Raw genomic sequence first — 27553 nt, 5'->3', positions numbered from 1 at the left:
CCAACCAAAGATGCCACCTACAGGCTACAAAAGCAGTGGTTTAAACTCAGTGAGTTTGTTGCATTTTGTATCGTGTAGAGGACTTTCAGGCTGGCAAATCTGTGATAATAAAAAACATAGCTCAGAGAGCCTGGAATAATCTTAGATACGTGTAAATAATCCAAAAGTGTACTGGATTACACATGTATTATTTAGGTGCATAAATAATCCAAATTTGAAAAATCAATTAAATTTCTCAGTATGATGGTTTTTAACTGTTTTGAACAGCTCTGGAGTCCAAATTAGTCAACCAGTTTTGTGAAGATGAACACGGTACCTTAATTTACAATCGTAATGGAAATGGTGCAAGCGTAAGTGGACTGTCTTTCCATTCAGTACCTTCAAGTTCTTCGTATTACATGCTTCAGAACAACAATATTAATGGACAAGCACTTTCAGCACAGACACCTGGGGTATCTACAGTAGAAAGTCCTCTGGGTCTTGGTGATCTTCCTCAGCCATCAGTTCTGGTACGAAAATTCAGCATGCTTTGTGAATGAAGGTTTTCTATCGATTTCTTCTCTGTTGCCTGTTGCAATATTTAACTTTTTTTCTTTTCTACAAACGTGTACTGCAATAGGTCCTTTAACTTGCTATGCTCCGTGCTGGCTGTTCTGAATAAAAGTTCATGTATTGCATTGCATTGATACTGAGTTTGATACAGCAGGTTTAGGATTGACAACTCTCCTGGTAAACCAGTCTGGTGAGGTTAAAATCCTGATTCTTAGCATTGCAGTCAGTGTAGATGGGAAGGATAAACATTAGGAAACCTGTAAATGACAATAGGCTTGTTCATTTCGAGACACTTCACAATATCTGAAGAGAAATTAAAATGCTTATTTCAGACCAGCTTACCTACTGTGGGAGTTAACGAAGCCTACGAAGATAAACTAGAGGAAAAGGAACAGTCACCCATGGTAACAGTGGACGCTAGAGGTATTTTTATCACCATTAATTTTTTCAACTTCTAGTTACTTTTGGCTGATAAAAAATCACTGCCTCATTCTGTTGCTGTTTTTACCCGCAGCTGTGACATCATCATTGCCACCATCATCTTCAGACAAAGTGCTGACATCATCTCTTTCAACTGCAAGGCTCACACCAAGGCCAGGTTGTAGATCACACCTAGTTTTTGATTTTCTTCTCTCTTACCCTGATACTGATTTTATAATACTTTAAATCAGAGTCACTCTGTTGGGCCCATCCGCTTCTGAAGATTTCATGAGATTTCAAAAGACTACATTTCAGGATTTTATGACAAATCTAGCTGTACCTCTCAGCCTACCTATTAACCAGTTATTGCCTCTGTAAGTGCCAATTCCCACCACTCATTTCAGAGCAGAGCCAAGGTCAGCTGTAACTCGAGGCAGAGCTGATAAATGGCATCAAAGAGAGAACATAGTGCTAACTGAGGTGTGCCAGTGAGCAGGGAATTCTTTGGCTGGAAAGGGTCAGTCTACGGAGATGGGAGGCTTCAGTGAGGAGAGAAGATACACAGATTTCAGAATTGGACAGATTTCTCTTTCAGAAGAGAAATAGGGAAAAAAGTGTTTAGTCATTTGAAGGGAAGTATAGTAATGAGCTGACTGTTCAAAGGATTCATTCTTTTCATATGCAAAATCTGAATGTGTTCTATTCATCATTTTGGGGATTCACACTTTTGGATTCCAGTAATAACATACTGTGATGGAACAATAACATAATAAAGAGCATGTCTCCTGGGAACATCGATATGACTAAGACAGAGGCTTAATATTCTATTACTTTTTTTTAAGTTTCAAGATACTAGTTGCCAGTGATACATGAAGAATATTGATGTAACAATATTAAACCTGAAAATAAAGTATTTTCTATCTCCTGGTATTATTACAGTGCGACTAGCATGTCACAATTGATTTTTACACAGAATTTTGTCTACTCCTTTTTTTTTTTTTTTTTTTTTCTTTTTAAGAGAGTGTTCTGGACCTCCGATGCAAGTTAAGGCTGGATCAAGGGCCATGCCGTGTTTATATCATAAAATGGTATTATGATAAACAAGCCAATGCATGTGCTCAGTTTTGGTATGGTGGCTGTGATGGGAATGCAAATCGTTTCGAGAGTGAAGAGGAATGTAGAGAGGCTTGTGTATTTTTTTCTGGAGGTAAGAATTTGTATCCATCTCTATATTAATAACTAGCAAGTTGAAGCTCTTGCTTGTTTGAGTTAGTTAAGAAGTATCAAGTATGGTATGTAAAACTAAACCCACTAATTTTAAGAACGTTAACGTTGTGAAGTCATATATTCACTAATTAAAAAAAAATCTACCTATGCAAGCATACTTTAATTCCTTTTGCACATATTTTATGATTTAGTCCTTATGTAACAAAGCAGCACATTTCCAGCAGTATCAGGAATACATAATTTCCTTCTTACTAAGATCAAGACCAGTATAGCACTTGTAGCAATCACCCCTCTTTCTAAATAATACTGTTATACAATCACTAACTATACTTCATTTTAAATTATACATATGGCTTTGGAAAGCAGTCCTTAGTCATTAACAATCACGTTTCCTCTCTCTTACAGAAACCTGATAGTTGGCATGGATTCCGCAATGAAGTCTTCATTTGCTTTAAGGAAGAGTGTTCCCACAAATCCTATTTTCATATTCCAAGCACAGAATATCAATTTCCAAATTACACGCAACTACTACTCAGGGGCTACCAGATAAACACAGCAAACGCAACAACTTGTTCCCTACATGCTGTCCAGGTCACAAGACAGGGAGGTAGCTGAGCTACTCACCTCTCCCAACCACATCCTTGTTAGATTTAGACCTTTTATCTATAAGCTCTCCTCTGTTTCCAACAACTAGCAAGGTACATGATAAATGAAACTAAAACACTCCCACAAATTTGTATAAGTAACTACACCGGTAGCTGACATCAACAAGTTATGTTAGTTCCTGCCTAAAATGGTTCTTGTCATATGTTTCTCTTCAAAAAGCCCTGACTTTTAAATGCATTTTAGTATTTTGCTGTTTCTTAAAAACTCTTTCAACTTATGTTCAAAACATCAAACTCAGTAGAGTTTATTCTTTGTTGCCTGTCACTGCCATACACCTTTTTACATTTGTGCTTGCATTTATTTGATATGTCTCTCATTACTTGAATTATATACTTAAAAGCTTGTTTCTAATAAACTGTATCTGGTTTTACTGCTAGAATAGAGAGCAGATAAACAATGCCTTTACAGAACTAAAAACTGATCTCACTGCTGAGTTACAGCTAGATGTGTTCCTGATTCTACAACTGGATTTCAACCACAGTCTTGTTAAGGAATTGCCACAGATTAGGCACTCCTGCATATGAGGCCAGAATGTTTGCCTTTTGTTTTCTTTTCCTGAACAAACAGAAATTGGAAATTTGAATTAAGCCTCAAGAATTTCATTACAACTAGTTTCTCAACAACTTCCATACAAATTTTAAGGCACATCCAAGAAATGACTAAATTTTAAACTGAGGCCTCTCCACAACTCCTCTATCCCATCCTGGTCTCTCTGTCTCCCCATCACCTTCAAGGCTGTTGCAGCAGCCACGACCAGGCAGCTGGGACAGTACAGGCTGTCACTGTTTTCATTTCATGGAGCTTGTAATGGCTTCCAGGCTGGTCACAAGGGACTCCTTGCAAATTCAAGAGTCCGCTCCAGTAAAAAAATTGTCAGTGGAGAAGTTTCTTTCTGTAAATCATACTTTCACAGAATCACAGAATGGCTGAGGTGGGAAGGGACCTCTGGAGGTCATCCAGTCCAACCCCCTGCTCAGGTAGGGTCCCCTAAAGCACACTACCCAGGATTGCATCCAGATGGCGTTTGAACATCTCCAGAAGAGACTCCACGACCTCTCCGGGCAACCTCAGCCAGCACACACAATAAAGAAGTTTTTCCTCACGTTCACACGGTTAACCATTGGTTAAACCCCGTGGCTCACTTTGTGCCCATTGCCTCTCATCTGGCACCACTGCCCCATTCTCTCAACGCTGTCCCTTCAGGTACACACACACATTGATCAGACCTCTCCGGGCCTTCTCTTCTGCAGGCTGAACAGACCTCATTCCCTCAGACTTTCCCCACAGAAGAGGTGCTCGGGTCTCTTTATCATTTCAGTAGCCCTCCACGGGCTGTGCTCCAGGAGATCCAGGTCTCCCTCGCACTGGGGAGCACAGCACAGGACCTGGCCCAGGTCCTTCTCCACAGAGCTGCCTTCCGGCAGGGCAGCCTCCAGCCTCTACTGATGCACAGGATGATTTGGGGGGGAATTTATTTATATGGGGGAGAGGGATGGGAAGGAGCAGTAAGATACTTCAGCTAAAGTATATTCATCTGGATCAAACTACTTGAAAATTAAAAAAAAAAAAAGCATTAAATTCATTGTAATTGACTGCGTTCCACGCATTTTACATCTACCAGTTTCACAGGGTTGTTTAATGTTCATCCACAGTGCGGCCGTTATCTTGTAGCAGACAAAACTAAAGCTCGAGGAAAAGCCGCACACAGCAAGCCGAGGCGCCCTGCTGAACATCACACAATACCCACGCGCGCCGGGCCCCGCGCTACCGGCACGAGCGCCACACGGCCGCTCCCGCCAGAACGCCCCCGGGCACCTCCTCCCGCCGCTTCTCGGAGCTCGGGGCGGGGCGGGAGAACGGGCACCGCCCCCTCAGCGCGGCAGCCAATCCCGAGCGCTGCGGGAGTGCGCGGCAGCGCTCCCGTTGCCAGGGCGGCGCGAGGTCTCGCCGGAGGGAGCGAAGCTGTTGACAGCCATGAGCGCCGTGCTTGACGTGTTGTGGGAGGACAGAGATGTCCGCTTCGACATCTCCCCGCAGTGAGTGGCACTTGCCTGCCCCGCCCTTACAGCGGGGCTGTGGGAACCCGCCCGGGGCGGCCGCAGTTACCGCTGCCTAACGGTAAACTGGGCGAGGCCGCTCTGAGCGGCGCGATGCGTGCCGGGACGGTCCCGCTGTGATGGCGGCTCCGTCACGTGACACGGAGGGGCGGGAAGAGGCGGTGGGGCGGGCGGGCCGTGCCGCTGGGGCGCCGCTGGGTGGCGCTTCCGTCTGCTAAAAACAAACACCAAAAGAGAGTAACTGGACGAACGCGGGGAGGGTGGCTGTGGTGGTTGTTGTCGGGCGCCGGGAAGTGAAAATAAACCAGTGTCTCGGCGCGGGAAAGGGAATTCACTTCCAGGGAACGCCACTGTTTTTGTCACGTCTGTGTACTGAGGAGTTTTGACTGCTTTACACAGTACAATTGAAATACAGCAAAATTTCACACCAGACCTGTTAAATCAAGCAAAGTACAAAAATCGTGAAAGATTTGTGAGAGCATTTCACGTGTCAGCAAGCACCTGGTGCTTCCTGTGCTGGGAGCGGTTCCCTGAGCCCGGCTCCAGCCCGGAGGGCCCCAAGGTGCAGAAGGAGCCAACAAAGCAGCCACTGAAATCCACAAGAGCAGCTCTTTGCTTTTCTCCCCTGCTTTCACATGCCTTCTTCCTATTTTCAGATGCAGCTTGCTTATCACGCTTCCTACGCAGTTGTTTGTTGTTACAATTTAAAAATAAAGACATTGGTATTTTTCGTTTGCTTTGTGTGGCAATAGCAGCTTCAGGTATGTATGGTTGATTTGTGTGTGTGTGAGCATATGTGAACTTTCTGTAATGTGATGCTCTAAGCAAAGGAGAAAATGGGAAAAAGGAAACGAGTGGGGAAATGTAAATGGCCCTCCCTGGGAGGATAAAATTAATCTTTCACTAGTTTTTCTTTCCTTTTTTTCAGGCAAATGAAAATGAGATCTGGAGAAGTCCTTATAGATTGCCTGGAGTCCATTGAAGATACCAAAGGAAATAATGGAGACAGAGGTAACTACGTACTCAGGGAAACTGTAACCTTCCTAATAGGTTACCTATGTCTGTTTCAGAAAACGAACCTTCCTGTTTCACAGATCTGTTTCTGCTGGGGGTATTTTCAAGTAGTACCTTGTTCAGTTATGGGAGGTGTAAGTATGTAGGGCTGCCAGCATGTTAAGTGACCCTTTCAGGGGCTGGATGTTGCTGCTGTGCAGTGCACAGAATTGAAGAAATTTGCATGTGACATAAAGAGGCGAGGTTATTCATGAAGTCAGCTGGGCACTTAATGCACTGTCTGCCCCCTTCTCCTCTCTCAGAGCAGTTGTGCGCTAATTGTGTCTCTGCTTTTTTACCAGTCAGGTGGATATGAAAACAGTAACTGTTCTGGGTTTGGTTTTGAGGAATGCTGGTATATATTAGAAGTTCTTTCATTTGTTCCTTCTTGCTGGATTTCCTCTCCTGGTACTCCAAAAAATAAGGGGAGTGAGGACGGCTAGTGATTGTCCTGCTGGGATATCCTGTTTTTCTTCTTCCTGTCAAGAGGAAGGAATATTATGGTCTTGCAAAACTAGAGGTAAATAATTACCACAGAATCGAATGTTTACTTTAATGGTAGCTACTCAGATTAAAACTATTTACACCCTTTATTTCCAGGTAGACTGCTCGTGACAAATTTGAGGATTATTTGGCGCTCACTGTCATTGCCCAGAGTTAATCTCTGTAAGTATTATCTCCTGTTAAATGATTGCCAATATTCTGTTTCCTTTGTGGTGGTGTGCTATATGTTCACAATACCATATATTGCAGTACAGAATAGTAAAGTCTTGGCCTGCTGTTTCTATACAGTCTGAAATAAACTGTTACTAATGAATCTGTTTGTAGTATGGAAACTCATATAGTAATTCATAGCAAAATGTTAATATTCAATGGCAGTTTCTCAGGACAGAAGTGGAAGAGTATTTCAGACACATCTTTTGCTTAATGTGTGTGTGCTTTTTTTTTTCTAAAAAGAAACATAATTTTGAGTTTCTTCATAATTTGCATTACTTAAAGCTCATGTTGCCGCCTGTTTAATTCACGTACAGTTTTTATTCCCCACAAGTACCTACCTTTCCAAATGTACTATTGTGAGCTCTGAATAAGCTTCTAATTTTAACTGTGTTAGTAGCCAGCAAGGTTACTGGTATTTAGTTTGCTGAAGTAGGGCCAAGATGCACTTACTCAGTACCAAGATTATTTCCAGTGCTCAGTTCTCAAAAGCCAGTCAGTAATGAAAATCTGTTCTGCTCCTAAGCTGTGTAAATTATGCTCTCTGACTGCTTGCTCTTCTGTATTTGCTCTCTCATACACATGCACACGCGCAAGTGTGCAACACAAACATGCTGCCAGAACTGAGCTTTTGGAGAAACAAAGTCTAGCAAAAGCAAATCCCATTTCTCCTTTTTTTGGAATCTGGCTGCGCTAATTTCTGATATCTCGTAATAATTTGTATCAGTAGATTTAGCCCAGTACCGTTTTGTGGCTTCAGTTCTATGAAGAATGTCAGGGACTAGTTCTCTGTTTTTATTTTGTATCAGAACACTACTGCAGAAGATGCAAAATGAAATTTATACCTTCTTTTCCCTCCTCATTATTTCTTCTCCACTTTCCATTTTGCTGCTGTTTTTTCTTTGTCACCTCCTCAATTCTTTTTTTCCCACAAAGTGTTATATTGCTGTAGAAATTTTTAATTCTAAGGGTAAAATTTAAGTGCAACTTCATGATGAAATGGGCCTTCTTGTAGCGTGTTACTGATAGGATGAGAAGCAGCAATAAACAATTGAAATAAGGGAAACTGATTAGATATTAGGAGAAAGATGTTCACCACGATGGCAGACAGACAGCGGTACAAGCTTCCAGAGTGGCTCTGGAAATATTCAAATTTGGAAATACTTCTTTGCTTCTTTGGAAATACTTGAAACTGCGCTGGACACTACCTTGAGCATCTGGATGGAATTAGTCCTGCTTTGAGAAGAGTATTGGAGCAGATGACATCCTGAGGTCTTTGATTTTATGATGAGGGCCCAGACGTTTAACCACAATATGGAATTCTCGAGAGCAGCACCCAGAGCTGTGCTACAAAATTCAGTATTGTGCTTCATAATTTTCAGTACTAGTTTTTCTCAAATCTGTTCTTTTTTTTTCCTTCCCATTTAGCTGTTGGTTACAACTGCATTATAAATATAACTACAAGAACTGCCAACTCAGTAAGTTTCAAAAAATACGTCTTAAAATACTGAAAGAAGGTATAATTCGTTATTTATATTTATTGTAGTATATGAATCTGAATGTTTACTTGCAGAAAAAGCAATAGAGGAGTTTAGTTTGGGAGAGTTTTATGTATTTATGTAGGAGCATGATTTTAGTCAGTTCCCTAAGGCAGTAGAACTCATGTAATCACACTGTCTGGTTTTTCTCTGTTCTTGGTAAGTGAAGTGCCTGTTAGTTTGTTGTGCCTACAGCTATCAAAGATCTAGAAAGAATGATTTTGTGCAAAAAAGCTCAAATGCATAGCCTGATTGCATGCAACTGTGGAGCCATTTGTTTGGCTAGTAGCAAAGAAGTAGCAGGGAGATGTTGTAGATTCCTCAGCCAGCCACATGGTAGATGCCAACTTGCCAACTGGTCTGTGTACGGCGTGGCTGCTCAGCACACTCATCACGCTTGGCTGGAACAATTCTCCCGTTCCCCTGGCACAGCTACTGAGGTAGGTAAGGGACAGAATGCAGAGCCAGGGTATTTTGGGAGCAAAAATAAGGATGATGACTCTGGATGATAAGAAGCAAATAATACTAATGTATAGCAGCCAGGTTTCATTAGTACTGCTCATGGAAATGCTATTTCCTCATAGAGGGAGAACAAAAAAAAGAAGTGAAAGACAACAGTAAATCAGTAGACCAGAGTAGATCAGAATCAGGATTAAACCAGTGGATGTGCGAGCTACAATACTGTCAAAATATAAAATTTCAAATTTTCCTTACAGAAATTACGGGGACAGACAGAAGCTCTGTATATATTGACTAAATGTAATAATACACGGTTTGAGTTCATATTTACCAATGTTGTTCCTGGGAGTCCCAGACTCTTCACTTCAGTTATTGCTGTGCACAGGTATCATACTTAAAATAGTGTTTGTTCATTTATGAAATATAGTGGATTAAATACGTGGGATTACTACTGTTGGTGGAGTGTCCATATTTAACATTGACAAAACCTTTCCAAAAGAGGACAACACAATCTTTAGAAAGAGGAGAGAGAATGCTCACAAATTCTACTAGATTACTGTACGTAGTGAGAATTAATGTATGTCAATAGTGGTCATGGATTAAAGCATTCACCCTTTGAATATAAACTGAATAAATTACAAAAAAACTAATTTAAGCATGCATTTTTCAATTCATCATTTCCGTCTGTAATCCATGTCCGTGATTGTTGGCCGTGTAATGGAAATGGGAGTTTTAACCAGAATTTAACTCTGACTAAAACTCTGACTTGAGGTGGGTATTTCTTTCCTACCTAAAGGTAAGCCATCTGAATGAATGTGTGCATAGTACATTACTGTTGGTTTCTATTAAAGAGTTATGGAGTACAGATAATGGTACATATTATTAGATGTTTGTGTTGTGAGTATGTATAACTAGATGTGTGATATAACTAGATGTTTGCAACTTAACCAGTGATGAAAAATAAATTATTTTTTATGTCCATACTATGTATAAGATGGGAGCAATTTATGCTTTGCAGTACAGGTTGGGAGATGACAGTCTTAAGGAAAAGAAAGAAGCATCTTAACACGAACAATACAGGAGTTCAAACAGATTTAAAAAGAAACAAAATAAAAAACCTCTTCTAAGTTTAAAAGTAATTTGATTAGGGGGAACTGAAACACATGGTTTACATTGATGAAGATTTAATAGTACTCTTGGTTTTGTACAACATGATAGTAAGAAAAGTTGAAAATACGTAATGTTTCGTGTTGTTGCTACAACAAGCACTGAAAGGTAATAGAAAATACTGAAATTGTAACCTGATGTTTTTTACTTTTTCAGAGCTTATGAAACTTCGAAAATGTATCGTGATCTGAAGCTGAGAAGTGCACTGATTCAGAACAAGCAACTGAGATTGTTGCCACAAGAACAAATATATGATAAAGTCAATGGAGTGTGGAATTTATCAAGTGACCAGGTAAAGTGAAAGATGAGACTGTGTTGACTGTAGTAAAGTTAAAATGTTTTGGCTTTCATCTAGCAATTGTACTACTATAGTTTTGTAACCTCAGAGGCAATACCCTTAATTCAGCTCATTAGTTATTGCACGCAGAAAAACTGTCTTCATATATTTGCCATTCAGCACAACGAAGTTCTCTTCTTGGCAGACTAAAGTCTACATGACTCAGCTAATGTGCAAGGAACTAGATATGCAGCTCCTGTTAATAAAAAATATTTATGAGTGCAAAGCTCTGTATCATCCTGAAAGACAATCTTGCTGTTTCCAAAGTGCTCTGCTGCAAGTTTGTGTGTTTACCTTCAGCCTTGACTACTTTGAAGACTCTATTGTCTTTTGATTACTGGAAATTGAAAATATCGGAATGGGAATCTATGTCTTAAAATGTGCAGTAATAAAGACCTCAAGGAGGAAATTGAAATTATTTTGATTATTATACATGGAACTAGTTACGAGTATTTCCCAGAGCCGTGAAACAAAATGGGAGCTGTTATTTTTGTCTGTGTAGCTTTAGTCCAGAATGGAAATGGAATTCATCCTGACAAGTTAAAAAGTTCTTTCCCCTTCGTTCCCTTGGCACACATCTACACAATTGCCTAAGTTTAACCCACATGCCATTATACTTACTGTGTATGCCAATTCCAGATCTGTACAGTTAAGAACGCTCTCAGACACTCCATGCGCTCCCACTAGGTCTGCCATGCTGTGATTTGATACTGCTTTGCTGCAGCAATAGGAACTCCCAAGTGATTTTCAACTTGGGTGTTGTATCCTTTAAAGATTGGATCTTGCTTCCTCGCAGTCATTAGTAGCATTCACACTGGTTTCTGTGGGAAAGGATCAGGCCTTTATTGAATTAATTGGAAAGCTATATCCTTCTAGTGATAAATAGGTATCAGTAATTATCATGTCAGCAGGGGGAAATGCTCAGTATTTCAAAGCAGCTCTAACATACCTTTTCTTTAACAGGGAAATTTGGGAACATTTTTTATTACTAATGTGAGAATAGTTTGGCATGCAAATATGAATGACAGCTTTAATGTCAGCATACCATATCTACAAATTGTAAGTATCTTAAAACAGCCATTTTCAAAATGAAATGGGATAAGTTCTAGTATTCAGTTAATGCTCCCATCTAACACTGATCTAGTATTTCATGTCCCAAAGTCAGGGAGAAATTTGGTCTTACCAGCATTAACCACAAGGTGGATTTTTTTTTCTGTCCAGATTAATTGGAAGCTTTCATTAGCAGTTTGAGATGTTGAGGATTTGCTTGTATTTCTAATTTCCAAACTATTTATTCTTGTGTTTCGTGTCAGCTGCATGCCCCGAGACTAATGATCCGCAAATCTAATGTTCAGAAATGAACTATTAATATTTTTGATAAAATGCTTTTCCTGAGGCTTTACTGTTTCAGAATTGAAATAGAGAGAATGCTGGTAGCCCAGTTTCCAGGAAGTATAATGGTAATTACTACAGTGTTAAAAAAAATAATACTAATTTAAAAAAAATAATGATATCAGGTATTTCCAAAGCAGTTTTTAATGGTTTTTTGTTGTTGGTTTTTTTTACCTCTTTACCACTAGCGTTCAATAAAAGTAAGAGATTCAAAGTTTGGCTTGGCTCTTGTGATAGAGAGTTCTCAGCAGGTAAGAAGCTTTAATAGCCTTCAAATAGCAGTTTTTGTATACACAAAATTCTGAATTATCTAATTCTGAAATGTTACAGTACTGCTTTTAAGCCACTTACAGTGTTCCTTTTATGTGGCCATTAGAACACAACTTTAAAAAATTCATCTTCACGCCACTTAAAATGTCAGTTTGTTCAGGTAAATATGGCTGTTGTGAGTTACAGCAACAATAGGCCAGCCTGACCAACTTAAAGTATTTAACTGTAGAGACTGTGTCTTCTGACTGATTATCTTTGAGACCTAATCACTTCTGTATTTAAGCAAGACCACTATTTTTAATCTTTGTCAACTATGTATGCTTTGCTCTAAGAAACAAAATCACTTTTCTTCAATTTGACCTCAATCAGAAATGCTTTTAATTATGATTTAATAAATAAATAAAATGTTAAATTAATTTTATATACAAGCTTATTTAATAATGGTCTCAAGGACTAAACACTTGCTGAATAGCTAGGAATAAATCACTAGTATCGCTTTGTAAATTTTCCCACCTTTCTTAGATCTTGTTTTTCTCTGTAAGATGTTTGTTTCCCATTTATCTGATGGGCTAACAGTTTAAAGTTTATTTATCTCATATAGAAACATTATCATTGTTTTTTATTTCACTCCTGGTTTAAGTGACAGACTAAGATACCAAAATACAGGTAATGTTTTTACCACCAAAATGAAATTTGCTATCATTAAACTACAAATCCTCGTTGGGGGGAGGAGTGAGAGGGAGTTGTTTCAATAGTAAGCGGTAATAAATGTCTTTTTCTCTCTGTTCCACAGAGTGGAGGATATGTACTTGGTTTTAAAATAGACCCTGTGGAGAAACTACAGGAGGCGATGAAAGAAATTAATTCACTTCACAAAGTTTATTCAGCTAACCCTATATTTGGAGTGGATTATGAAATGGAAGAAAAGGTAGTCTACTCAGCTATTTTAAGTTAGATGTGATATTGGGTTAGTAGGCGGTAACAAAAATACATTAAATGCATATTGGATATATGGATTTATTTACTTCAGTGTTGTAACTTTTAGCCTCAGTCTCTTGAAGACCTAACAGTGGAGCAGGTTCAAGATGATGTGGAAATAGAATCTGGTGAACAGACAGATGCTTTTGTGGTAAGCTTCTCCACAGAGGGCGGGGGGGGAAAGCTTATATTTGCTTATTCAAGTAGAAGTGGCATACAGTTCTAATCAGCTGCAACTAAACTTTCTGCATTTAAACACGCCTGCATGCTTTTTAATCAAAATCATGATTGCTATGTGCATTCATTTTGGGTATGGTTTTTTAATCTTAGCATAAACTATTATTCAAAATAAACAGGAGTAGATAGTTAAAGTAATAGTTATGTGTAGTTTCTCCAGATACTAAGATCACAATTAGCTGCACAGTATAATCAAATACATCACATTAAAAAAAAGTCTGTCTTCTTTTGGAGCAGATTAATAAGAGTTGACATCTGTACATTCAACTGTTCATCTGAGATAGAAACTTAAAAGATTTTTAGAAAAGCAATGATAATTTTGAGCCAATCCTGCCAACTGTTGCATGCCTGTTTTTACCAGTTTAGAAAACTGTATTAGTATCCCTCTCCCTGTATTTCAGAAAAAAATAAAATTAAATTAAATGCCTTAGGCTGTCCAGGAACTTAATGACCGTCCTTCTGGGAATTGCCAAATTTACTTGCAACCCAGAAAGACCTGACTGATCATGTCTGATTTTGCAGGTAGAAGGTGTTCACATGCTAACCAGAACACACTGCCAACTGACAAGTTTTCATAAGCCATCTCTGAAGTGTGATGAATTAGCATTACTAATGCAAATCTTACTTCCACCTTCTCTTCTTTTGCTATCATTGATCGATGCAGATTAGCTCTTACCTCTTCCTATCTCTTTCCCTCTTTTTCCTTGCTTTTTGCCTCTTTTTATTTTTGCTCAGCTTATTCTGTCTTCACCATGGTTGAAGACCTTTTCCTTAAAGGAAGATTTTGCTTGTTTTCTTGATGGCTTTGTCGCCTGAATTAAAGCTCAGCTGCTTCTTCACAAATACAAAGATCTAGAGCCTGCTGGTCCAGAGACTTAGAGCTGTAGATATTTTCAGAGTTGGAGTCTTAATTTCCCCACACGCAGAATTGGAAAGACTGTATAATTTTCACAGGCCTACATGAAAGAGTAGAAAACTGATGAATTGTGCAGTTACTCAGTGTTCATTTCTTATATTGAGTGTGATGTTAACTGAATTTTAATACTATTTACACATTTTATATCACATATTTTTAAAATTGAATAATGCTGCTGCATATGAAGCAGAAGATATTAAAATGCTGTTAGCTTGCTTGCTTTTTAAAGTTTTATTCCCTACAAAGTATTTATTAGTGTAACAAAAGCAATGTGAAAACTTCATGATTTTAAAATCTTTGCTTATTATGTTGGAAAATTCAGAGTTTGATGTTATTTAATGAAAACAGTCCCTATCTTCTATTAGAACCCTTTTGTAATTTATTTCAACATAGGGATTACTTTGATCTTGTTTATAAAACAAAAATAAAAAATGTATAATCTGTTTTCTTGAAGAAAATTTACCAAATTCAGTTTTCACCCAAGGAATTACTAGCAAACTTGTATTTAAGCTGTGTTGTTTTTCTCAAGGTTGTGAGTTGTTTCTTTCTTTTGCAGGCTTACTTTGCTGATGAAAACAAGGTAAGAACTTTTTTTTTTCATACTGTTAAATTTGTGTTGTTATAAATTGGATAATTAAAAGTACACTCTTTTATTTTTCTGTCTAATGTCTTGCACATTCAAAAGCAACATGATCGGGAGCCTGTGTTTGCAGAAGAACTAGGACTTGCAGTAGAGAAGCTAAAGGATGGATTCACACTCCAGGGACTCTGGGAAGTAATGACTTAATTTAGATGGTTATGTATTGTTTCCCATCCAATTAAAGAGTTTTTACTGATTCTGTGAGATATGTAGATTACTGAACAATACTAGAGTAGCAGCCGAAGTTAAAGAACAGGCAAATGTTATATAATATGAACTCAGGGTATGTCATAAAAGAAAGATTATTCAAAATGTATGAAGGTATAAAAGCTGGCAGCAGTCATGCGCCCTGCACAGCGATGGAGCCCCACCTTCCTGCTCAGGTAAGCTTGGGAGGCGTTCCCCACTACAGGAATGATGGCTGCCATCTTATTACAGCTGCCATTTTTGCACGGAAACACTAACACACTAAAATGTCATACAGTGTATGTTTTGGTACTGCTTTGTGATTGCCTGGCTGCCACTGGCACACCAGTACCCCAGGTGTTATTAGCATGTGCCATGGTTTTATGATTTTTTTTGATCATTTCAGAGCAGTGAGTCTCTTCCTGTAAAAGCATAGGGTCCATCCTCTTGTTTCAGCCACCAGTTTATGTCAGTTAGCTGCATTTTTGCAATTTCGTGCCCCACGTGGTTACACACTGCCCTGTGACTGGCTGCCAGGAGCAGCCACACTGTGCCGTTTTACCTACAAGTATGTCAGAAAAGGAAACATCTTCCATTTTGATAGTGCAGTACATAGCATACAGTTTCATGCTCAACCTGAAGTATTCACATATTTTTACATAGCAAAGTACTTTCCCAATGTAACTGAATCAAATTTCCATAATTTGTTTAATTCTGTGCAGCGCGGATGTACAAAATGCACAGCCCTTTGTGTCTATGTTGGTTGTGTCCTTTAGGCAGTGATGTTACTGACAGCTTTTTGACAAAAAGCGATACTGTTTCAAATACTAGCTTTCACATCTCATCATTTACGAAGAGTTTTTCACATATAATTCCAGGTACTTTATTGTTGTCTGGGTATCTTTGAGCCATTTTTCTCTCTTTTTTTTTTTTGTCAGAGCGTTTTTTTTTTTTGTTTTTTTTTTTTAAGGGATGATAAAGCACACACATAAATAGATTCCGTGTCTGAGTCATTAGTCCTTTATGGTGTTATGTGTTAGAAATGAGTCATTTATTGTTGAAGGGAACATGCAGCTGTTACGTTTTCTGGGGAGATAAGACCTCTGTAGTATTTTCTATAAGTGGAAAAAGTCAAATGAGCTGTCCATTCAGCTGTTGTTCAGCAGCTGACTGTTATAGTAAAGCATAAAATATATATTTGTAGTAAATCTTTCAAGGTATATATTTCAATGAAACACTGCCTATGGTTGAAAATAAACCATGATTTCAATAAACTTGAGTGATGTTATAACTGTATATCTTGCATTCAAATAGTCGTCTTTTTGTCCTGTTTCCATTACATTCAAAGAAAAATACTTACTATATGGGTAAAAAGCATACTCTGTGTGAGCAAGGTACAGTCTTTCATCAAGGTGCGTTAAACAGCTTCAAATTTCCTTTCTACTACCACCTTATGTGCTCCCAGTCTAATTTGTGAAACTTTCATCATATGCATAATTTTCCTAAATTCACCATCCTCAAACTAACTGATTAATTTGGATCTTTTACCTTAAATGTGGATTTAAAAAATTGTTTTTGTTAACATCTGTTAAATAATGTGCATGTGTTGTATTACATGGGTTTTTTTTTCTTGTCTGTTCTACTTGTTAGATACTGCTTTCAGTTTAGTTTAACAGCAGCTAATACGGTTTCTAAAATAATCAAATGTAAAGGAATTGGTGATGTTTATAGATGATCTGAAATGCAGAATGGTTGTTTGGAGGTGGGAGGTAGACCTAATTTTAAATTATTATTAAAAACAGTACTTTACCTGAATAATTTATACTTTGAGATTTGTTTATTTCCAAATAAATACAACCAAATTTAAGAAGTTAAGAAGCAGCTCAAAGTAAAATTCAGTTTTATTATCTGTATGTTAAAAAATGCTGATGTATTATATAAATTATCTCTGCTCTGGAATAATTTTTATTAAAGTCAGGATTTTTTAATATGTCTGTGACTAATATCTCATTGAAAATCTGTAGCAAGGCCATGTGTTAAGCAACTTTCTGAAAAAGTAAAAGAGTAATTGCACCTGACAAGTTGATTAGCAATACTTGTATTTGAGAATATTTGATAAAGTGTATGTTTATAATCTTGCTCATAGCTTCTTACTGAGGGTCAGATTCTGCTGTTCTTAGTCACTTCAAGTAATTTCTTATATTACCAGTAATCTCCCTGATTAAATGTGGAGAGTGATGGCAAAACCTGACCATAGTGACTAAAAGCAACAGTTGCTTCTTTCAGTCTTTGACAGCTGTGAGAACAACTCTTTATTTTTTTCCAAACCATGCATCCTAAATTCCGACCTGTAAGAGTATGTACCTATATTTAGCCACTGAGATTAAGTTGCAGAGGCTTCAGGCAGGGCAAAGCACATTGGTCTGTCTTTTTTACAGACAGACATTTGGGCAGACAACAGCTAAAGCTTTCTGCTCCCTCCCTTTCCCAAGTATTTGCAAAATGGATTCCCAAAGGGAACTCACTGAAGAACTCAGACTTTACCAATCCACCCTTCTTCAGGATGGCCTCAAAGAACTCCTGGAAGAGAAAAAATTTGTAGATTGCTCCCTAAAAGCTGGTGACAGAAGTCTGCCTTGCCACAGATTGATTCTGTCAGCGTGTAGCCCTTATTTTCGTGAGTATTTCTTATCTGAGCAAAATGAAGAGAAAAAGAAGGAGGTAGTTCTAGATAATGTTGACCCCAACATCCTGGATATGATCGTCAAATACCTTTATTCAGCAACTATTGATCTTAATGATTCCAACGTGCAAGATATTTTTGCTTTGGCCAGTCGCTTCCAGATCCCTTCTGTATTCACTGTGTGTGTCTCCTATCTTCAGAAGAGGCTTGCTGTTGGTAACTGTCTGGCTATCCTTCGATTAGGTGTTCTGCTTGATTGCCCAAGACTTGCATTTTCTGCCCGTGATTTTGTCTCAGATCATTTTGTGCAGATCTGCAAAGAAGAGGACTTCCTGCAGCTTGCCCCAAATGAACTTGTCTCAGTTATTTCACCTGACAGCTTAAACGTAGAGAAGGAAGAACTGGTATTTGAAGCAGTAATGAGATGGGTCCGGTCAGACAAGGAGAACAGAGTAAAGAGCCTAGGAGAAGTCTTCGACTGCATACGTTTTCGTCTTATGCCAGAAAAATATTTCAAAGAACATGTTGAGAAGGATGATATAATTAAAAGCAATTCAGATCTTCAGAAAAAAGTAAAGATTATTAAGGATGCTTTTGCTGGAAAACTGCCTGACTCTAGCAAAAATAAAGAAAAGTCAAACAAAGGGGAAGTAAATGGTGATGTAGGAGATGAAGATTTACTGCCGGGCTACCTAAATGACCTTCCCAGGCATGGCATGTTTGTCAAAGACCTAATTCTTCTGGTTAATGACACTGCTGCGGTAGCTTATGATCCTCTCGAAAATGAATGCTACTTAGCAGCCCTGGCAGAACAGATTCCCAGAAATCATTCCAGTATAGTCACCAAACAAAATCAGGTCTACGTTGTTGGAGGACTGTATGTGGAAGAGGAGAACAAGGATCAGCCTTTCCAATCATACTTCTTCCAGGTATAAGCTTTATAATTATTGGCATGACAAGTGCTTATTAGTTACTGGAAAGTACTTTGAGTCTGTGCAATTGACTAGTCTCTGTATGGTCAGTGGAGAGAAGTTCCAATAGAAGGCTATTCCTGTCTCATAGAGGTAAATTAAACCAAGGGACTTGTATCTTCTCTTTCAAGAGCAAACTCATGGTGAGATCTCAAGAAAGATTAACTTGTGGATTTCTGTTAAGTTCTATGAAAGTTAAGTGCTTAGCTTCTTTAGGTATGTTTTTTTTCTTGTTTTGTATATGAAATATTTTTATGACAGAATAATATCTGTATTTTAAATGTCACTTTTTCACTAAAATTTCACAAATCCTTTTGTTACATTTACATTTGAAAACCCAAGGGCATTCCAGAACATGTAATTTATTGGTGGAATGTTGTTCTCCTGGCAAACTGTGAACATCAGTATAGTAAATACCATGTTTCAACTGAGTGCAAAATTTTAATGTGTGTAGATCTTTATAAATATAAAGCCAATTAATACAAACTAACTTCCACAATGTATTTCAGAAAATCAGCAAAATTATAACTTGGCATGCTTACATCATGAACTAATTCTGTTGTCTGTTTAGCTATCTGACTACATGCTGTTTTTTAATGTTTAAATGATCTTAAAATGAATTATGCAGTGTGCTACTGGCCATGATCTGCCTTTAGGCACATTGACCTAAAAGAGGGAAACTAGATCCTCTGACAATATGAAGCAAAACAGAGTGACAGTCAGTGATAAGATTCTAAAGTCGTCAGATATCTAAAAATGGAAATACTGAGTTTTTATAGCGTTATGGCTCACTGATTTCACACACCATGAAAGAGCTGGTTTCAAGAGTTTCTTAAACCTGTGAGAGAAAAGTCATTTTGCTAGGGGTGAATTAGCACTGTTTCATGTCCCTTTATGGGTGAAAAATGCTAATCGGTGAAGCACAGAACTTGTTACAGATATATTCTTCCAATAGATATACCACATTTATGTAATTTTGTATGTAATCCAGAGCTGAATAATCAGGCTACTAGATAGGGGTCTCTGAAAAACTAAACTTCAAGAGTGATACTAAAAATTGATTAAACTTTCAGAACACTACTTTATATGTCTAATAGCCTGAAATCCTGCTTCCTCACTTGTCATCTTTAAGGTTGCTTGTTGCTGTTACTGCATATAGTTAACATACTTTTCTGCGTTACTCCTCTGGCTGCTCTCTCTAAAATGTTAATATGGTGCCATATCCACATTCACCTTCCTAATGGTACTTTCTCTGCTAGTGATGCACCTGTTACTCTGTTACTACAACCTGTTAGCATTTTGTTTGGTAGCTGGTAACCCAGGCCAAAACCACGTTGCCACTGGCTCAAAAATGCATGACTAATTGTTTATTGCTCTATCAACTGTGCAGGTGTCATCTTCAAGACTGATACGGAAAGCAGGCTGTGATCTATGATGTGTACATTTTGTCCTCTTTACCCAAATCTAGCTCCTAGGGCAACCCACAGTCTTGAACTAAACTTCACCATTGCTATAGAACAACTAGTCCGATAGGAATGGTCTATCAAATCTGGGAGATGCATTTTGCCTTGACTATGGAACACGCTTCTGGAAAAATAATGTCACTGAGCTAAACCCAGATCTGATTGCTTTGACTGAACTTTCTCTCACTTTGCATCAAATGCATTTAAACTCATGACAACTTAGATTTTACCTTTCTTGCCTGTACATTATCAAGCAAATCCATATGCAGTAGAAGAGAGAAAATACCATATGCTAGGGAACATTCAGGTTGAATTTTAAGTTCTTGGACCAAAAAAAACCATGAAGTACTCCAGTTCTATGAAAATATTGGGTTTTTTTTGTTTTTTTTTTTTTCTTTTGTCCTCCTGCTGCTTTTCTTTTGGTGTTTTCACCTCAAGACAGTCTTAGGAGTACCTCAGTAGAGGTGACATCAGTGTTGTTGCCAAGGGAGCTGCACTGCCTGTTTTTGCTTAGGAGTGAAGCCTTTATTCAGAGGTCTTGGGAGCTTTTGTGGCTATTTGTGATGAAACATCACCTCTTCTGCTCTAGGGGTTGCACAAGAAACATCTGTGCCGTTCGCCAATAATGCTTCAAGATCATTAAGAATGTCTGGCATCCCTCACTGTAGCAATTAGCACAACCTGCTCGATGTGGAGTTGTGGAATGGCAGAGGTGTCTGCTCCCTTTGGAGAGGAAGAACTAAACGTTCTTTCCAACACACAGGAAATCCAGAGAGTGGGGACCTTTAAACAAGGAGGAAGAACTTAAAAAGGCAAAGAAACTGTGTGAGGAGTGAGGGTGAGCAGGTGCAAAGAGAGCTGTGTAGCATTTGCTGGGTGCTAGTGTCATGACGCATGGGTGGATAAAAATCACCATTCAATAGCTGTGCTGCGGGAGGGATAGCTTGTTGGTGAGCAGCTGAGCTGTTGAGATACTGAGTGTGATTTGTGGAACCGTTCTGTCATGTGAATTTTTACTACTTGCCTTTGATAACACTTCTGTTGTGGTGCTTTTTCAGCTGGATAGCATTGCTGGTGAGTGGGTTGCCCTTCCTCCACTGCCGTCAGCCAGGTGTCTCTTCGGGCTGGGAGAGTCAGACGACAAGATCTATGTAATTGCAGGCAAGGACCTTCGCAATGAGGAGTCTCTAGATTCAGTATTGTGCTATGACCCTGTGTATGTTTAAAACTTAATTGTGCCCACTGAGGACATATAAATAGCCCATTGTTAGCTGAAGGAGCCTAACAGTGGTATTCTTTGTTCCAGGGCAATGAAATGGAGTGAGATCAAAAAACTACCCATCAAAGTATATGGCCATGCTACCATCTCAAACAATGGACTGATATATTGTCTCGGTGGAAAAACTGATGATAAGTAAGTGTCTAAGTCTTTTCCTGATTATTTAGAACATTATTTGGTTGGTCCTTTATAGATTTTATGTCCTCACTCAGAAATTAGGGTGTCCATTTTTACATCTACATTAGATTTACTAACAATTTGGCAGAAGGCAGCACATTGTAGAGTACAGGATATCTTTTTCTCAATAAGGTAAAACTGCATGTAAATTGTAATCTTAAATGATTGTTTTAGCCATTTAACTTCCAAGGGAAATTCTTCATTACATTGTATACACATTTATCACAGTTACGAGGATCCTCTTTGTAAGTGTTATTTCCTTCCAGATAGAAATGCTTAAGTACCAAGCAACTACTCTGTCAGCTCTTTATTTTTTCTCGCCTGTAGTGCCTTTTATACCTAAATGTGTGTGACCAAAAAAAAACAACCAAACAAACAAAAAAAACCCCAATGCTTTTACTGCTACTCACTTTGTGGTAGTGTTTTCTCCAAGTAAGTGAATACTTTAAGTAAAGCATAGGAACAAGAAGTTTCAGTGGTTATAAAGCTGCAGTACAGATGAAGTTACCAGCACGTCTTCCTTTGCTTTCATGAGAATGAGCTCAACTGGGCTAAAACTCTATGAAAGGGATATAATTTTGAGAAATGATATGAGGCATGCTCTGAGGATTACCTACCATACACTCAAATAACCTAATGTTTAAAGGCATTCCTGTGTTTTGGCTTTTGGTATGCCTGGAACTTCACTCTGTGGTGTTCTGGAGTGAAAGTGACTTTTCAAGCCAAAGTTTTCATGTACAGCGTATAAATCTAGGATCTTAACATGCCAAGCAAAATCTGTCTAGATTCTCGTTGAAACAGGCTAAAGATGGAAAGACTTTTCTTTAAGCAGATAACTCCTTCAAGCATCTAATGTATTTTTTCCTTCTGGAAGAGAGCAGTAGATAGTATTTGGGGACCTTAGCTCCTCCCACTATGGAGCACATTCATTTAGATAGATTCAAACTGTCTAATGCAATGAAACCGCTCCTTTTTTTCTTTCAGTGCTTCAGTATTAGAACTGTACAACAACTGAATATATTTAAAAGGTATATAGATCCACTTACATGCATGCTTGTTTAACTAGCAAATAAGGCTATTCCTGTTCTTGTCCATTATTAAATTTAGTTAATTCCCTAACCTTTGTTGTACATTCCTCCACAAGACCATCTTAGCAGAACACTCTGGAAAGGTACAGTGAAATTACTGCACCGTGGAAGCAGCATTTAACATTCGGTTTAGTTCTATGGATGCGACAAGTGCTTTTTAGACTTTTTACAAGTCTTGTCTATCACCAGGTAAGATATGAGAGAGGACCTCAAGGAGAGGAAGAGAGCTACAACACAAACACACACACAAACTGCCTCAACTAGGTCTCGCTTGCAAGAAGCCAAAGCTTATTAGAAATGATCACAGGTTTTCCTTTTTCTCCCCAGGAAATGTACTAATAGAGTATTTGTATACAATCCAAAGAAAGGAGACTGGAGAGACCTAGCTCCAATGAAAGTGGCTCGCTCAATGTTTGGAACAGCCATCCACAAAGGCAAGATTTTCATTGCCGGTGGTGTCACTGAAGAAGGCCTTACTTCATCTGTTGAAGCTTTTGATCTGACCACAAATAAGTGAGTGCAATGCTCAAGATTTTTTTAAGCAAATGTTTTATCGCCTACTCATTTAAAATCTTGAGATAGTCATAAAGATGTTCAGATGCTGATATTAGAATAAAATTATCAAAACTTTGTTATGATACCTTAAACTTTTGAGTGGCCCTCAATGTACTTATTAGTAAGTACTTCAATTGTAAACAAACCCAATTGGCTGTGATACTTCAGTGATGTATGGCATTGCAGCCATCAACCTCACACCACATACTGTAATTTAAAGATCTACTTACAGAAGACCAAAAAGACCTACTTACAGCATTTAACAATATAAAAAATGAATTATGCAAGTAATTCTACAAGGTAACTTTGGACTCTACATGTTGTATGAAAAGTAAATGAAAGTAATTTTGTTACCATTATATTTGGTGTGTTCTTACTCTTCCGTTGTTGAGACAGGTGCAACCTGTGGTCAGAAAATATCTGCAGGCTCTCGTGTCAGTTTACTGTTTTGTTGTAGGCAAATCACATGAGTGTGAGAAGCAAATTCACCTATTAGTTTTGATGCTGACATTGACTGGAAGTGAGATGTTTGTATGTTTTATATGTTCCTATGTGTGACTTGGTAGAATATTTGAAATGATGTTAAGGAGCTCTACTAATTTATTTATTACTCAAATTATTGCCACTTGAAATGAAAACTCATTTTGGAAACTACAGGACAAAAATGAGTGTTAGGGGAGAGACATACAACTGCATAAAGCATATTAATGATGGTGGGATCAGGAGACCTGTATGAGCTGGTCTCTGGAAGGAGATGGATATAGTTCCATCATACCAAGACTTGCATTCCTGCATGAAGTTCCTGTAGGGATGGAGAAACAAATTCACTGGTGCTTGATCTCAGAATTTTTTTCCTTTTACTAATCAGTTTCATTCAAGCAGTCTTCAAAAACATCATTTATGTTACTCAGAGCTGTGTTTTGGTGTTGTCCATTTAGAAAATTTCACATGTAAATAACATGTATGTTTTTCTTTTTATCTGCAGGTGGGAGATTGTGCCTGAATTTCCCCAGGAGCGAAGTTCTATCAGTTTAGTCACCTTAAGTGGATCTTTGTATGCTATTGGAGGTTTTGCAATGATTCAGCTTGAATCTAAAGAATTTGCACCCAATGAAGTCACTGACATATGGAAGTAAGTTTAACTTTAATCATACCTTCCTAATAGAAAGCTCTGTTGAACAATGAGGTTTGTAGACAATAGGGGGTAAAAGTAATATTACATTTACCATTAGAAATGAACGACAACACAGGTTGCAAAGGACTTGTTGACAAATAAAAATGTTTGTCAGAAAGTGACGAATGCAAGATTTGGATATAATGACTGTTTCAATATACTAATGATTTAAGTAGTCTGAGTCATGGCCTTTAGATTCTTCTACCATAGAGCAAGGGTGTAAGTGAAGATCAGGTTCACAACTGCCTGAGGAACCTGAACATCCGTAAGACTGGCTCCTGGTGAGATGCATCCCAGAGTCCTGAGGAAATAGGCTGACGTAGTCACCAATCCACTTACGATATTTGAAAAGTCATGGTGGTCAGGTGAAGTCGCCGGTGACTGGAAAAAAAAGCAGTATAGCACCCATTTTTAAGAAGGGTAGAAAGAATGACCCAGGGAGCTGCTAACCTGTCAGCCTTACCTCAGTGCTGAGGAAGATCATGGAGCAGATCCTCCTGGAAACTATGCTAAGGCATATGGAAGAGAGGGAGGTGGTATGGGATAACCAGCATGGTTTCACCAAGGGCAAGTCCTGCCTGACCAATCTTGTCACTTTTTTTGATGGCATAGCTGCATCAGTGGACAAGGGAAGAGACACTGATGTCATCTATCTGTACTTCAGTAAGGCCTTTGACACAGTGCTCCATAACTTCCTTCTCTCCAAATTTGGAAAGACGTGGATTTGACAGGTGTGATGTTTGATAGACAAGGAACTGGTTGCAAGATCATACCCAGAGAGTGGTAGTCAATGGCTCAAAGTCCAGATGGAGATCAGTGACAAGCGGTGTCCCTCAGGGGTCAGTACTGGGACTTGTGCTCTTTAACATCTTCATCAGTGACATTGAGAGTTGGATTGAGTGCACCCTCAGTAAGTTTGCAGATAACACCAAGCTGTGGGGTGTGGTCAACATGCCCAAGGAACGTGGATGGCATCCAGAGAGACCTAGACAGGTTTGAGCAGAGGGTCCAGGTGAACCTCATGAGGTTCAACAAATCCAAGTGCAAGGTCTTGCACCAGGGTTGTGGCAACACCTGCTACCAGTACAAGCTGGAGGATGTAAGGATAGAGCACAGCTCTGCCGGAAAGGACTTGGGGGTGCTGGTGGATGGTAAGCAGGGCACAAGGTAGCAATGTGCCCTCACAGCCCACAAAGCCAACCATATCCTGGGCTACATCAAGAGAAGTGTGGCCAGCAGGGCCAGGGAGGTGATCCTGCCCCTCTGCTCTGCGCAGGTGAGAACTCGCCTGGAGTACTGCGTCTAGATGTGGATTTCTTGGTACAGGAGAGACATGGACCTGTTGGACTGCATCCAGAGGAGGGCCACAAGAATGAGCCAAGGGATGGAACACTTCCCCTAGGAGGATAGGCTGAGAGAGCTGGGGCTGTTCAGCCTAGAGAAGAGAAGACTCCAGGAAAACCTGGGAGCAGCCTTTCAATATCTAAAGGGGGGCTGTAAAAAAGAAGGAGGCAGACTCTTCAGCAGAGTCTGTTGTGATAGGAGAAGGGAAATGGTTTCAAACTAAAGGAGGGGAGACTTAGATTAGACACAAGATTTTTATGATAATTGTGAGGCACAGGAACAGGTTGCCCAGAAAGATGGTGGAAGCCCCATCTTTGGAGACATTCAAGGTCAGGCTGGATCGTGCTCTGAGCAACCTGATCTAGCTGTAGGTGTCCCTGTTCATTGCAGGAGAGTTGGGCTAGGTGACCCTTAAGGGTCCCTTTCAACTCAAACAATTTTACGATATATGGTAAAACAGTAAGTTGCCGTCTCTATTGGCAGATTTAGCCTTTTAAGTGTGCCTTAAAAACATTCTGTTTTATGACATTTTTATGCAATAAAGTCTACACACAGAGAAAGGTTTGTACATATGTATTAGTAGCCAAATGAGTAATTGTTCTGAGAAAAGTCAGAAGTCTGCAGGATTTATTTATCTAAGTCACAGTAGAAGTGATGAAACATTGTATCCCTAGTGTGACTCTTCAGTTGCTGAGGTAGACTGAAGAGTGGTAAGTGGCAGAACCAGAGAAAGGATGCCCAGAAGAAAACACTTGAATATGTAAACATTTGAAAACATTTAGAAGGGATATTCAGGGTGGGGAGACTTTTATAGGAGAAGTGAAGTATGAAACAGGCCACAGTGAGATTTAGGGTTCAGGAAAAAGACAACTCACATGGATGAGAATATCTTTCTCTTCAGTTCTAGAGGGCAAAAGCAGCTTTCTATAGCAATGCTCAGTACAAGGTTGCTACAGGCCTTTGGAACCTGTGGACTATCCTCCTTTTCATAGACAAAGCTACATTCTGACCTTATTTTCTTCAATGCAGGTATGATGATGAAAAGAAGGAATGGGTTGGCATCCTGAAAGAGATCCGATATGCCACTGGAGCTTCCTGCTTGGCTACACGTTTAAATCTCTTCAAGCTATCAAAACTGTAAACAAAATGCTGGAAAGTTTGATATGACGCAGGAGTTTTGATAGGCTCTTCTGAATTTATTGCATGAAAACGTCTCCAGATTGTTCAGAGTTTTGTAGCAGCATACTAGTTATACTGTTACCTGTTAAACAGTTCATCTGTCTATCCAAGTCTTAAGGTATTTACTAGCTAATCAATAAGAAGTGAATTTTTGCTAACCTTTAAAATCCTGAAGAATTCTAATTAATGCTGATTAGAATAAATGAAGATTTCTACTCCATGGAAAATAGAACTAGTTAGATATCCTTACTCTCAGTCCAGGACGGTGGTGGCTAATCTGTAAACAGTACTCAAGAACGAATGGATTGTTAAGTTAAATACAACTAGTAGGTGCTGATCTTATTCTAACCAGCTGTTTGTAGAGCCTGATTTCTCCCTTCAACAGCACATGCAACTCCTGCATTCTTCAGTCATATTTTGAAAACATTTTCAGTGGAGCCTGGAATGGAAGTGCATATTGAAAACAGAAGTATATTATGTGGCCTAAGAAGCACCAACCTTAGCCAGAGCTGAGTAGGCAGCTGTGAGGAAAAAGAGAGAATTTTACAAGGGTAATAGCTTTGCTGTTTCACCTATTATGTTTTGGTTTCTCGTAAAAAGATTTCCCTTTTTTTATGCTTTTGTATGTATTTCCAAAGCAAATATTTAATGGAAAGTTTTCTCAGAGATCTGAGGCCATTAACAGGCATTCATGAAAAACGCTCGAACAACTGATCACCAGTAAGCACCTACCTAAGAAATCATTGTTGCATTTTAATGTTTAAACTTTTAACTAGTAACAATTAAACTTTGTTTTTAATGCTGTTAAAATATCACATGATGGTGTCTTCT

The 27553-nt window shown here is 38.8% G+C and overlaps 3 protein-coding genes across 4 annotated transcripts in view; all 3 read left to right on the top strand.

The window, feature by feature from the left end:
* The window catches only part of LOC110400225 (collagen alpha-1(XXVIII) chain-like), a 32131-nt gene extending 28337 nt beyond the window's left edge, over positions 1 to 3794 (top strand). Inside the window, exons 32-35 of the mRNA XM_021399937.1 lie at positions 268 to 509; positions 885 to 975; positions 1067 to 1150; positions 1991 to 3794. Of these exons, the coding sequence (XP_021255612.1) occupies positions 268 to 509; positions 885 to 975; positions 1067 to 1150; positions 1991 to 2208 (635 nt within the window). The 3' untranslated portion in view covers positions 2209 to 3794. The remainder of the gene's footprint in view (positions 1 to 267; positions 510 to 884; positions 976 to 1066; positions 1151 to 1990) is intronic.
* On the top strand, positions 4715 to 16105 carry BBS5 (Bardet-Biedl syndrome 5). Of its 2 annotated transcripts, none has more exons than XM_021399814.1 (12): positions 4715 to 4901; positions 5851 to 5933; positions 6576 to 6641; positions 8118 to 8167; positions 8944 to 9071; positions 10010 to 10145; positions 11154 to 11249; positions 11771 to 11833; positions 12646 to 12780; positions 12898 to 12981; positions 14540 to 14563; positions 14669 to 16105. In XM_021399814.1, the coding sequence occupies exons 1-12, from the start codon at positions 4840 to 4842 to the stop codon at positions 14768 to 14770; spliced, it is 1029 nt and encodes a 342-aa protein (XP_021255489.1). In that variant the 5' UTR covers positions 4715 to 4839; the 3' UTR covers positions 14771 to 16105. The 2 variants fall into 2 exon arrangements, with proteins under 2 accessions (XP_021255489.1, XP_021255490.1); XM_021399815.1 differs by lacking the exon at positions 4715 to 4901 and adding an exon at positions 5160 to 5683.
* On the top strand, positions 16250 to 27537 carry KLHL41 (kelch like family member 41). The gene is made up of 6 exons (XM_021399811.1): positions 16250 to 18421; positions 20985 to 21142; positions 21233 to 21340; positions 22798 to 22983; positions 24011 to 24157; positions 26573 to 27537. The coding sequence occupies exons 1-6, from the start codon at positions 17168 to 17170 to the stop codon at positions 26682 to 26684; spliced, it is 1965 nt and encodes a 654-aa protein (XP_021255486.1). The 5' UTR covers positions 16250 to 17167; the 3' UTR covers positions 26685 to 27537.

This window comes from Numida meleagris, chromosome 5 (genome assembly GCF_002078875.1).
Source record: "Numida meleagris isolate 19003 breed g44 Domestic line chromosome 5, NumMel1.0, whole genome shotgun sequence".
Taxonomy (NCBI): domain Eukaryota; kingdom Metazoa; phylum Chordata; class Aves; order Galliformes; family Numididae; genus Numida; species Numida meleagris.
Note: the sequence above shows the minus strand (reverse complement) of the source record. Positions and strands in the feature narration are given on the sequence as shown.